This window comes from Eurosta solidaginis, chromosome 4 (assembly GCF_040869045.1).
Source record: "Eurosta solidaginis isolate ZX-2024a chromosome 4, ASM4086904v1, whole genome shotgun sequence".
Taxonomy (NCBI): Eukaryota; Metazoa; Arthropoda; class Insecta; order Diptera; family Tephritidae; genus Eurosta; species Eurosta solidaginis.
The window spans coordinates 5,218,607-5,231,515 of NC_090322.1; the positions used below are offsets into that span (position 1 = coordinate 5,218,607).

General features: G+C 35.1%; 1 protein-coding gene across 1 annotated transcript; it reads left to right on the forward strand.

Annotated features, from left to right (window-relative positions):
* The first annotated feature begins 870 nt into the window (after positions 1-870).
* On the forward strand, positions 871-6,404 carry LOC137247570 (uncharacterized). The gene is made up of 2 exons (XM_067778555.1): positions 871-915; positions 5,989-6,404. The coding sequence occupies exon 2, from the start codon at positions 5,990-5,992 to the stop codon at positions 6,392-6,394; it is 405 nt and encodes a 134-aa protein (XP_067634656.1). The 5' UTR covers positions 871-915; position 5,989; the 3' UTR covers positions 6,395-6,404.
* Positions 6,405-12,909: the final 6,505 nt, after the last annotated feature.

Below are 12,909 nucleotides of genomic sequence, written 5' to 3' on the forward strand. Positions count from 1 at the left end.
GGTAATTTTTTTTCATAAGTGGCAATAATGGTAAATGTTTAAATTTTATTGGTAAACGAGAGTCGTTAGTCGCCAGAAAAATTACAGCTTATTTCATTAATCCCGACAAATTACAACCACACACACGCAATGTTCGCTCATTAGCAACATGCTGAGTACTGCCATTCCAAAAATTTGCCATATGGGAAAGTGCTTTCTCAAGTAAATAAATTCTTTCCCCAATATGAATAAACGAATCATTTACCCAATACGTAGGAAATTATTTAATTTACATAAGGAAAATTTTAGAATAAACTGTAAAAAAATTTTAAATTATGCTAAGTCTGAATTGTTTTCAATAAAGAATGCTACGCTGTCCGAATGAGCAAAATATTATTCATCGAATTAAACTTATACAATCCTCTGGCATGTTTAACGGTGTCTAATTAATTTTCAATGGTATTGGTAAATGTTTAAATTTTCAAGTATGTATGTACATATATGCGAATTTTATTTTCCACAGTACTTAGTAAATAGCAATGTTATAGTTCATATAAAGGCATTTTTTTAAATCAAATTTCATTATTTTCCTCGTAAAATTTGTTTGTTCAGCGCTGTATGGTAAAGCAGGGCCCATTATCGTGTGTTGCGATTCGTATCGAAATCAAGTTTTCACTCACGACATTAAATCAAAATACATAGCTCTGGGGGCCTACTCTGTATTGCGATGCGAAAGAAAAAATACGCGAAATCGCAAAATCGGTACTCTGTATCTTGACATTCGTATGTATATTTTGACTTTCGCATTCACATTTTGCCCATTCGCAATTTTTCTTCGCATTGCCGGCACTCTGTAAAGCGAAAGCGAATGTCAAACAGCATTCATTTTCGCATTTTTCTTGCTACAAGTAATAGGCATTCGCATTGTTCAAATATGTAAGTATTAATTGATGATTTTATAAATTGATATCTTTATATTCAAAAATATATAGGACAACTCAAAAAATAAAACAAACACAAAAGCAACAATTTGTAATCCTAGTGGACTTAAAATACATAAATAAATAACAATTAAATCGAAACCACTTTTTTATAAAGCATTTGTATTGGAAATCATGTCATTTTTTATTTGTTCTCTGATACAACTAGCAATATTTCCCATTCTATGATTTTCCACGTTTTCTGTATTTATCACGTTCACTTCTTCCAGTTCAATTTCTGAACTGGGAGGATTTCTTCATTTAAATCAATCCTTTCTTCATTTAAATCGTTCCATAATGCTACAGAATCCTTTTTTTAATTTGTTCAACAAAAATTTATCGTTTGCCGAAATTGTACTCGCCTTGTTTCTTTTGTTCTCTTTCTTTGAGTTTGGTCAGTGATGCATACTCAAGCAAAAATTAGCGAAAAATAAAAAAGCGACATTGTTAGCGATGCGATAGCGCTACAGAGTTCCAATTACCTTTCGCATCGCACTGCCTTTCGCATCGCAATACAGAGTAGGCCCCCTGAACTCGTGAGTCCGTATAACGACATATGTGAACTAGAGACTTCGCGTAGTAATAAGATTTATAATTTATCATAATTTGTGTAAATAGTTTGGTCGTTTCATATTTATAAATTGAGTGTAGAATGGATTCCGATACGAATCGTAACACACGATACGAGCCCAGGTAGTATGTCTGAAATTCTTACATTTGTACACTAATGGATTTCGGCACATACCGTAAAGTGCATTAAACTCGATTGAGCAATTGTAAATGAATCACCCCTTATGGATAAGTAAATATCCTTTGCATATAAATTATCATCATAATCACTCTGTAGATGACAACGATAACATACAAAAAGTAGTTGCCGAGAATCTTCGATATTCAAGTCTATCTTTAAACCACAACATACTAAGTAAACATTGTTAATGGAAGTTAACACGCGCCAGTTGCCCTTATTGCAACATTCCCACGTATGGTCAGTGCACGTGCCCTGAGTCAGCAAATTGTATTTCTCACAACATACGGCCACGCATGGCAACCTAACACCTCAATTCTAGGCCATAGTTAGTGACGGCGACTAATACGTATGCTATCATTCTCCAGACGCATTGTCAGCATAATTGTATTTCACACGGTTGTGAAATTAAGCAAAGCATACTAAACCTGTGGGAAGCGGCTGGCATTCGGATTCACAACAACGGGCTACGCAACAGTTGCAGCGCTGCCGCGACGAATGTTATAAAGGGGCGACCACGACGCTAAGCGGCCAGTCGAGTTCGGGACGTAGTATCATTTCAAGCTATTTAGTTTTAATTCGTTTTCAACTTGTGTTTATTTTTTATCTTTCTGTTTATGTTTGTTCTTTGGGCGAGTTGGCCCAACAAATTAATTTTTTTTATTGATAAAGGACTATTGTCCTTTAACTTGGATATAAATCATCGATAAAATTATATATAAATCATCTGACAACGATGTTTATTTCAATGTGATGAGCAGTTCTTATGGGATATAACACAATAAAATACACAAATCAAACATCTCCCATTCTATGACTGGTGTTTGCCCAGTCCAGCTAGATATTCATCAGAATCTGAACCCAGTACGTCCCGGTATCATACAGAGGATTTGATGAGGCCAACAGATTTCCAGGACGTGCTGAGACGAACATCGATGAGGATATGATTGAGATTGCAACTCAACAGCCTCTGCACCAGCATCAATAACAAACTTCACGATTGAGCTCAATTTCAAAGATATACCTAGCTATCGGTAATTGGTTACCTATGCGCTTTGCTAATTATGAACTACATATTTTATGCCCTAATCATCTACTGCTTGCATACTTGTCTTTTATAGATACATGAAATTGTAAATGGCTAAAAAAAAGAAACAATATACTCCCTCGAATACAATGAAAGTATTTATATTGGAACATTTGCTACAACTTAGGACAATTTTTCTGAGTATACGCCAACCATGATTTTCAGAGAACTTTTAAGTTCAATACATATGAAGGGCTCAGAACCAAAAGGATCTAAGTGACATTTTTTTTTAAATTGAGTTATACCCATATTTGTATATTTAATATAGTGTATAATTGTTGACAATGCGATCCAAGCCATTTTGGACATTTTAGTGCCATATATTTGCCAGGCCAAAAAAGTACTAAATTTTATTGCATTAATGATTGGAGCCAAAAGGATCTAAGTGCGCTCCTCCAAGCAATAAAATTTAATTGCTCGGCCAAAAGAACATGCAGAATTTCTTCAAGTATGCAGTTTAGTAGCCCGTTTAATTTTAGTATAATAAAGTGCTAAACTTAAGTTCGTAGGAGGTCTCGCTGATTTGAAAGAGGTGAAGAAGCTCTCTCGACTGTGCCGCAGACTTGGGTTCAATACTTGCCTAATGTAAAAGCAGGCTTACACGAAAATACATCATCGTATAGCAGTGACAAAATAAAATAAAATGAAACTGACGTTTAGAAAGTCAGCTGTTATTACAAAAAATTTTCATCTAATTCGTGGTATCAAATTTACATATTTTGTGTGCTTACGACATTTTTGCTCAAGTAAAAGTGATATGAAATGAGTGAACTAAATAACATTATTTCCCGTAAGTACTTGTGTTATATTAATCACACAAAGCTAAAAATATTTAGTTATTTAATGAAAATGTTTGCTTCTCGGTTTTCTAACCTACGACAACGCCTACGACGGCAGGGAAAAGAATACGAAATAGCCAAAGGCAAAAAAAATCGCGCAAAAAATTGCAACCATATGAGCATAGGTGCAGATATGACTGTAATTTAATTTCTGATTAGCACAGACAAATTTTGTTCACAAAATTTTATGAGCTGCCGAGCTATGACGTGCACAAACAATATTTGGCATCATGTATTAGCACAAACGAAACAAAAAGATATAAAGCGCAAGCAACGCATCACACAATCATTTCTACGTTGTTGTTAAACTGTTAGTTCTTCGAGTGTGTAAGGAATTTTTTTAAAGACCTTTGATATCACAAACAAGAGATATAGAACTGTATGCTTGAAAAAAGATAGCGAAGGCTTTACACAATGTGATAAGCGAGGAAGGCATACGCCAGCAAACAAAATTGAAGATAACAAACGAAATAGTGTATTAGAGCACATTAATAAATTTCCAAGGTATAAAAACCATTATTCGCGATCGCAAAATTTGTACACTCAATATTTGCCTGAAGATTTGAATGTGTGCAAAATGTACACGCTGTATACTGAGTGGGGCGCACAATCACAAAATAAGCCTGTGAAAGAGTCATATTATAGAAACATATTCTGTACCAAATTTAACTTGAAGTTCCACAAACCCCACTCACGACACGTACCATACTTGTGACCGTTTGACTAATTTGATAAAAAATGATACGCAGTCCCAGAATCAAAATCAAACAGAGCATGAGTTGCATTTGGAAAAGGTTGAATGCGTAAAAAATTAAAAAAAGCTAGCCATAGAGTATGGAACACAAAATCAAGCAAAGGCTCGAGTGATTTGCTTTTATCTGCAAAAAACCTTACCCACACCAGTAGTTACTACGAGCAACGCTTATTATTTGCGGCAGTTGTGGACATACAATTTTTGCATCCACGATATGGTTAGTGGAATATCTCACATGTATATTTGGAATGAAACTATAGCTCATAGAGGTTCACAGGTTGGTTCTTGCATACTTAAGGTAAGCTTTGCAAAACATTATAAAGACAAGTCCCTATTTGTATCCTTTTTTGTTTTAGTATGTGAAAGGTCTTCCTGATACCGCCACCCGTTTAATTTGTTTTAGTGATCAATGCGGAGGCCAGCACAAAAAAAAAATATTGCTAAATTGTTTATGTATCTTGTCCAATCTACTAAATTGGAAGAAATAGATCACATTTTTTTTTAAATTGGGCATTTCTACATGGATTGTGACCGCTCTTTCGCCCGCATTGAAAAAGCTAAGAACTCCTTATTATCTGTTTTTGTTCCAGAAGACTGGACAAGAGTTATAAAAATTGCCAAAAATCAGCGAGACTTCCTACGAACTTAAGTTTAGCACTTTATTATACTAAAATTAAACGGGCTATAAGACTGCATAGTCGAAAAAATTCTTCATGTTCTTTTGGCCGAGCAATCAACGTTCGAAATTTTATTGCAATAACTTTTGGAAATTTACAGGTTTTTTCCATCTGCAGTAAACATCCTTTGAATTAGTTGACTAACTTGCATTCATTTAGACAGGAATCATTTCAAACGCATTTACCCAGAATTTACAATAAGTAATTTACATTAACCTTAATTTTCTCAAGTCAACGTCGATGTTACTTAGATCCTTTTGGTTCTAAGCCCTTCATATGTGATCAAACCATGTTATATGCACACTCCGATAAAAGTAATACCAAGTTTACAATTGACGTTGAGGAGATGAAACTTTATAGCGATTTTGTTTTTTACTGGTTACCTCAAGTTGCCAAGTGCTCGTTCATACTGGTCACTAGACGAAGATCTTGATGTATCAATAGTCTCAGAAGCCATGACAAGAAATCGTTTTATCGAAATTAACTCTCTCAGTCTTGGTGGTTACTGTCACTAACCACCTCTTTCAGATTTTTTAAATTAAAATACACACCATCTAGCGACATACGGTTGATTATGAACGTTTGTTCTATGCTCGACTAGACGAAGCCGATAGACGGCATATTGAATGAATGACAGATTCGTTGAGTTAAATTCAATTTAGTGGTGACATGTTTTATTTTGTGCGTGATTGGCAAATAAATCTGTAAAAAATGTCAGTAAGGTATTTTCTTTCAGTTTTTTTTGCTAATGAATTCTTTGATATATGTTTTATTCGTATTTACATTAAATTTACTATTACTTTTGTGTTTTCGATGTGCATTCGCAACAAAATCATGGTGGTTAGCTAACTGACCACCGTGACTGTTGTTTTTCTATATGACGCTTTTGGATGTAACTGTTAATGTCTTTCATATTTTTTACAGTATGTCAAGTCACACGCGCCGTCTTAAATATAAAGAAATTGAAGAATACTTGTTGGAAGACATTCCTTCAGGTAGCGAGAGCATTTGTGACGATGAGAATGACGAAGAAGATAGGGAAGATGAGCCAAATTCGCTGGTGTTAGGTGATTTTATTGGAGAAGCTCAAGTTCATGATTATGACAGCTTTGATTCCGATGATGACCTCCCTTTATCTAGCTCAGTACGTCAGAATCCTGATTCTACAAACTCGAACATCGCACAATCTAACAAGCTGACTACAATAGCTCCAAAATGGAAGAAGAATTATAGGATGGATATACCCGGTGAGTTTCTGAAAGTGTGGGTATGTATGCCCATTAGTCATATTGACTGTAGAAGCCCATACATATATACATTGGGTTATTAGAATATGCTGACTAGCATTTGGTTATTATGAAGTCATGTACATCTAGTTTACAAGTATTAGTGTACATATGTATGTATTAGTAATTTGTAATATTCTGTATAAAAGAAAGTGTTTCATGAATAAAGAATGAAGTCTATTTTAACACCTAATCTAAATTGTTCGTTTATAACACATGGCGATCCTGCCAGTTTGGGCACTAGTTAGCAGAAAATTTGCTAGTAAGCAAAACTGCTAAAACGATCATCCTAAAGGAAGACCGATCTAATGACTAAAAGTAACCAGTAAATCCTAAAAAGGATCTAAATACTTTTCCAAACGAATTCTTGAATCGGTTAAAAAGTTTTCGTACAATTTAAAAACAAAAAATGCACATTCGAAAAACGCATTAATTCTGCGGACCGCCACAACGAATCTCGAGGACCCATGCAACACCTTGAGTGTACATGGGGCCGATATCGAACTGGCACGCAGCACTCCGGATGCCAAGAGCGATACACTCTCGGTATCTGAGTTTGCGGGCCAGTTCTTTACTAGCATGGACGAGTAGCTTCTGCTGGAATCCGATCCGTCGGATGCCGAATTCGACGATACTATCGTAGAGGAGGCATCCGACGATGCGGATCAGCAGAGGATGGACGTCGATGCTGAAACCGACCTTTAACGGGCGCGCAGGTACTGCGAATAAACCTGCACCACTCTAAGGCAGCCTCGGCTGCCCTAATATTACGCCTCAGCACAACCTATGAGGACGTCGTTCTAGTCCAGGAGCCTTGGGTCGTTGGCAGCAAGGTCTGTGGGCTCTCTTCTAAGGGCTACCAGTTGGTGACACCGCCCGTGACAGGTAGAATCAGATCTTGCATTCTAATAAAGAAAACTCTAGTATTTATTGTACTATCTCTTTTTAGCGAGATTAGATGGCATTAGCCTTGAGCTACAGGGTCAAACACTCTGGCTGATGTCCGCTTATCTTGAACAGTCAAACTTAATTGTTCCTTGTAGTATTCTTCACTTTACAATTTTCAATGGTATTGGTAAATGTTTAAATTTCAAGTATGTTATAGATCATATAAAGGTTTTTTTAATTAAAATTAAAAAAAAAAAATAAAAATATTAATTAAAAAAACGCCAAGGTCAATCCTTGAAATTTTTCCTAGTAAAATTTGTTTGTTCAGTGCTGCATGGTAAGCGTGTTGTATTATGTCTGAAATTCATATATTTCTACATTCATACCATTAAGGTACTAGGTATGTGAGTATGCACTTAAGTGAAACAAATGTTCAAATGATCGATTGAATTAAGAATCAATATTCAATGTGCTCGCGGCACAAACTTGATAAAATTTTATAATTCTACAATATTTTATTTTCAAATTCTATGGTAAATGTTTAAATTTAAATAAACGCAGAACAATGCAAACAATATATGTGACTTTGGAAAGTCGTCAATTTCAACGATATAATGAATATTAAAACTTTAGTGTGGCATTACCAGAATAAGCCTTACATACAAGTTATTTGAATTTATGTATATACCAGAATGAGTTTCACTTTCTATGCACTTTTTATGCATAATCAAACATTGACCACACACAGGCAAGTATAACGGCATAGATAAGTTATGTCGAACTCAGTGGGGAGTCGTATTTGTTTACAGTTGCTAACCCTTACTCAATGCGTCCCAGCATGACTAATCGACAGCGTCGGTTTGTCAATGTGTACTGCCAAAACATTTATAAATATATCCAATTACATTTAACCGGTGCATTGACCAATTTGTTAACAGCGTGACCGGACGCCAATGACAGTTTGTCAATGCGCCTGCCAAACTATCTATACAATAACATATACAATAACAAATTTCTAAAATCAGGTCAAATAATATGCTGACATAAGCTATATGTACCAAGAATGTAGATACCTTCAGCTTGTAAATACACTGGTCGACGGCCAAAATTTACCAGAGACGCCGTTATGAAATTCGTATGTAAAACCACCCCCTGATTTCGAAAATGGAGTTCATTTTTGATTCTATGGTACCATTTTTGAGATATTTGCAATTTACCGTTATTCGAAAAAACCAAAAAGATGGCTCCATTTAATTACGTATATCTCACGAATGGGTCAAGCAATTGCAAATAAGTTTACAGAATCGGAAAGACGATAAAATTTGCTATAAATGCATCATACATTGTTTTTTGCTCAACCATAGTTTTCGAGATATTAGCTCATCATTTCAGATTTTTGGTTTTTTGTATGAAAAAATATGAAAAAAAAATACTCTTTGCGAGGGCAGCATTCCAAAACCACAACTTTTTTTTCAGATATTTTTTCTTTACATAAAGCTCCGTTTAATTAGAAAAAAGATAAGCTATCACGTAAGTTATAAGCGATCAAATAAAAATACCGAGGTTGCGCAACTTCAATGTACATATGTATGTATACATACATATATAAAAGGTATAAAGTGCAAATGGGATATCCGGAAAAACGAATAACACCATAGCAATGATAATACTTTTTCTTTAAATAAAATCAAATAGTACTTTTAATACTCGAATTGTTTTATAGTAGGTAGAGTGGTTGCATCGAAAGGAAGAGTGGTTGGGTTCGAAACCTGCTGTAGGCATGTAGTTATAAACAAGTCAAATTACAAAACCGTGATTTATTAAAAAAAAAATAAAATGAGTAAAAGGACGCGAGAATTTGAGTGTAATAACGATCCAGATATGTTCTGTTTCATGTATGGCCAATATACTATCATAAGGCGACGACGAGTGTTCTCAGATCATATCAAAACTTTATACTCCAAGTATTTTGGCATTGAGCCTAAAAATGCTGAAAAACCATGGACACCGAACACTTTGTGTACATCGTGTCGAGTAGAATTGATTCAGTCGGAATCAGGACAACAAATAAAATTTGATACATCAATGATGTGGAGAGAACCTACTTGCCATTCAATAGAGTGTTATATTTGTCAAACAAAAGTACTTGGCGTTGGAAGATCAAGAAGAGTAACCTATGCCAGCGTACCTACAGTGACATTACCAGTACTACATTCAACGGCAGTTGCGCATGGGAAACGAGAGAAACGTTCTGTCACAAGCACAACTTAATGATTGGATAAGAGATTTGGAACTATCCAAGGAAAAGGCCGAGATCCACACTTCTCGTATGCAACAATTTAAATTTGTGTCATCCGATGTTAAGGTGATATATTGTAGAACTCGTCACGAACCATTTTCCAAACACTATACCAAGAAAGACAGTATATGCTACTGCAACGACATTCCTGGTTTATTCAAAGAGTTTGGTCAAATATATGATTCAAAAGAGTGGCGATTGTTCATAGACAGCAATAAACTGAGTTTGAAGGCTGTATTATTGCATATTGGTAATAAAAAGCCTTCTATCCCGATCGCACATGCAGTAAATACAAAGGAATCCTACGAGGAAATGCAAAAACTACTCAAATTTATCAAATATGAAGAGCATGATTGGAAAATATGTTCTGATCTCAAAGTCGTTGCAATGCTATGCGGTCTACAAAGTGGCTACACCAAGCACTGCTGCTTCCTCTGCAAGTGGGATAGCCGAGCTCGTAAGGACCACTACGTCAGAAAGGATTGGCCGGAAAGAGTCGAGTTTACCGTTGGTGTGGATAACATCAAATACACCCCTCTTGTCAAGAAAGAGAAAATCAATCTTCCACCCTTACGTCTCATTAAAAACTTTGTTAAGGCTTTGGACTAAGAAGGCGAAGCATTCGACTATTTGAAAACAATTTTTCCAGATATTTCTCAAGCCAAGATAAAGGAAGGTATTTTTGTCGGAACACAAATAAAAAAGTTGATCAACAATAATCAATTCAAAGGACTACTCTCATCAGTTGAGGCAGCAGCTTGGAATCCTTCGAAAAGGTCGTTGCTTCTTTTCTAGGTAGACACAAAAGCCCTAACTACGAGCAGATAGTGAATGACTTAATCAATAATTATGCGAAAATGGGTAAATATTAAAGGCCTATTAAAATTAATTTCCCACAATTCTATAACTTGCTTACCTAACTAATATTTTCTTTCCAGGCATAAATATGTCGTTAAAAATTCACTTTCTGCACTCACATTTGAGCTTTTTTCCGGCAAATCTTGGCGACGAAAGTGACGAACATGGCGAAAGGTTTCATCAGCAAATGAAATTAATTGAAAATCGATATCAAGGATTCTGGGACGTCGCAATGATGGGTGATTACTGCTGGTTTCTCATAAGAGAAACCGATCCTAAACTGAATAAGCGTCAAAGTCGAACACATAATTATTTCGACTACATAGTAAAATAAAATTAAGATAAAGATTGTTAGAATATAGTACAAACATAAATAAATTTAAAAAAAAAAAGTTAAAAATATGGGTAATTTCATTCATAAATTGAACTTTTAACTAAATAGAAACAGAGCATAGCTAGATATTTCACTCTTCTTTATACCATACATACGTTTTGAGGTATACGTTGAAATTGCGCAACCTGGGTATTTTTATTTGATCGCTTATAACTTACGTAGTTTTGCATCGATTTTCTTCGATGATAGCTTATCTTTTTTCTAATTAAACAGAGCTTTACGTAAATAAAAAATATTTGGGAAAAAAGTTGTGGTTTTGGAATGCTGCCCTCGCAGAGAGTAATTTTTTTCATATTTTTTCATAAAAAAAAACAAAAATCTGAAATGATGAGCTAATATCTCGAAAACTATATGGTTGAGCAAAAAACAATGTATGCTGCATTTATAGCAAATTTTATCGTCTTTCCGATTCTGTAAACTTATTTGCAATTGCTTGATCGTGATATATACGTAATTAAATGGAGCAATCAAAAATGAACTCGATTTTCGAAATCAGGGGGTGGTTTTACATACGAATTTCATAGCGGCGTTTCTGGTAAAGAGAAAAAGTTGAAATTCGTGGTCCAGTGATATTACTGTAATTATGTATGTGTAAAATAGAAAATTCTGTATAAATAGTAAGACATTTCTACAATAAAGGCAATCACTTTTGTTCGCTCAGCCTCAGCGAGAGTATTTTCATTTATTTAATATTTTAGATTAGGATGGTACATACATCAAGTTATGAAAATCGTGAAGGGTTATTCCTCTACATGATATGGTTGTTATTACCTTGAATTGGTAAATGTTTAAGTAACTGGGAATGGCAATGTTAAATGTTTAGAATATAGGCAGTATACTTTGGCTTTTTGTAAAAAGAGTTTCCATATCAACAAACATGTCTTTATCTCAAAACCAGATAGAACTCGTAAAGTCCTGCAAGGTCGGAGAAGACAGCTATTGGGAGAGTATAATTCCTATAGAAATTTCTCCATTGTCAACCTCTAGCTTAACCCCGACTACATGGTCTGATGTTTTTGAGAAATATTTTAAACTTATTATAAAGTCATGTACATCTAGTTTATAAGTATTAGTGTACATATGTATGTATTAGTAATTTGTAATGTTCTGTATAAAAGAAAGTGTTTCATGAATAAAGAATGAAGTATATTTTAACACCTAATCTAAATTGTTCGTTTATAATACATGGCGATCCTGCCAGTTTGGTCACTAGTTAGCAGAAAATTTGCTAGTAAGCAAAACTGCTAAAACGATCATCCTAAAGGAAGACCGATCTAAGGACTAAAAGTAACCAGTAAATCCTATAAAGGATCTAAATAATTTTCCAAACGAATTATTGAATCGGTTAAAAAGTTTTCGTACAATTTAAAAACAAAAAATGCACATTCGAAAAACGCATTAATTCTGAGGACCGCCACAACGAATCTCGAGTACCCATGCAACACCTTGAGTGGACATGGGGCCGATATCAAACTGGCACGCAGCACTCCGGATGCCGAGAGCGATTCACTCTCGGTATCTGAGTTTGCGGGCCAGTTCTTTACTAGCATGGACGAGCAGCTTCTGCTGGAATCCGATCCGCGGATGCCGAATTCGACGACACTATCAAACCCTCCCCGTAGGACTCGATTTTCTATGGAAAAAGACAAAAAAAGGCAATTTTACTGGCAAAAGAACTCTTTGAAAGCCAAATACCACCAAATACCACGCAAATGCTCTTTCGAAACAACAAATTGTTCCATATGGATCACATTGTTATTAAATTTTCATGTTAAATGTTCATCCGTCAGTGGCGCCACCTTCTGTATTAGAACAACAACGCAACGCAGTGCCGCTTTATACAGAAATATAGCCCGGCTACATTCAAAACGACGACTGCGAACGACAACGGCGAAAAACTGAAGCTTGACGATAATTTTTTTAATAAAATTCCTCCCCATAAGAACATGTGTAAAAATAATTTGACAGATGCGCACCGTCGTTGTCGTCTTGAATCTGTTTTCCCTAATACGCGAGCTTTTTCCAAATAAAAACAATTTGATAATATTAGACCAACTGATTTGGTGGCGTTTCTTATTAATAGAAAAAAATTTCTACATAACTGTTTGTTCAAATAAGAC

Bases quoted from the DNA above. Each gene is read 5' to 3' on its own strand.
- LOC137247570 (XM_067778555.1), top strand. From the start codon at position 5,990: ATGTCAAGTCACACGCGCCGTCTTAAATATAAAGAAATTGAAGAATAC.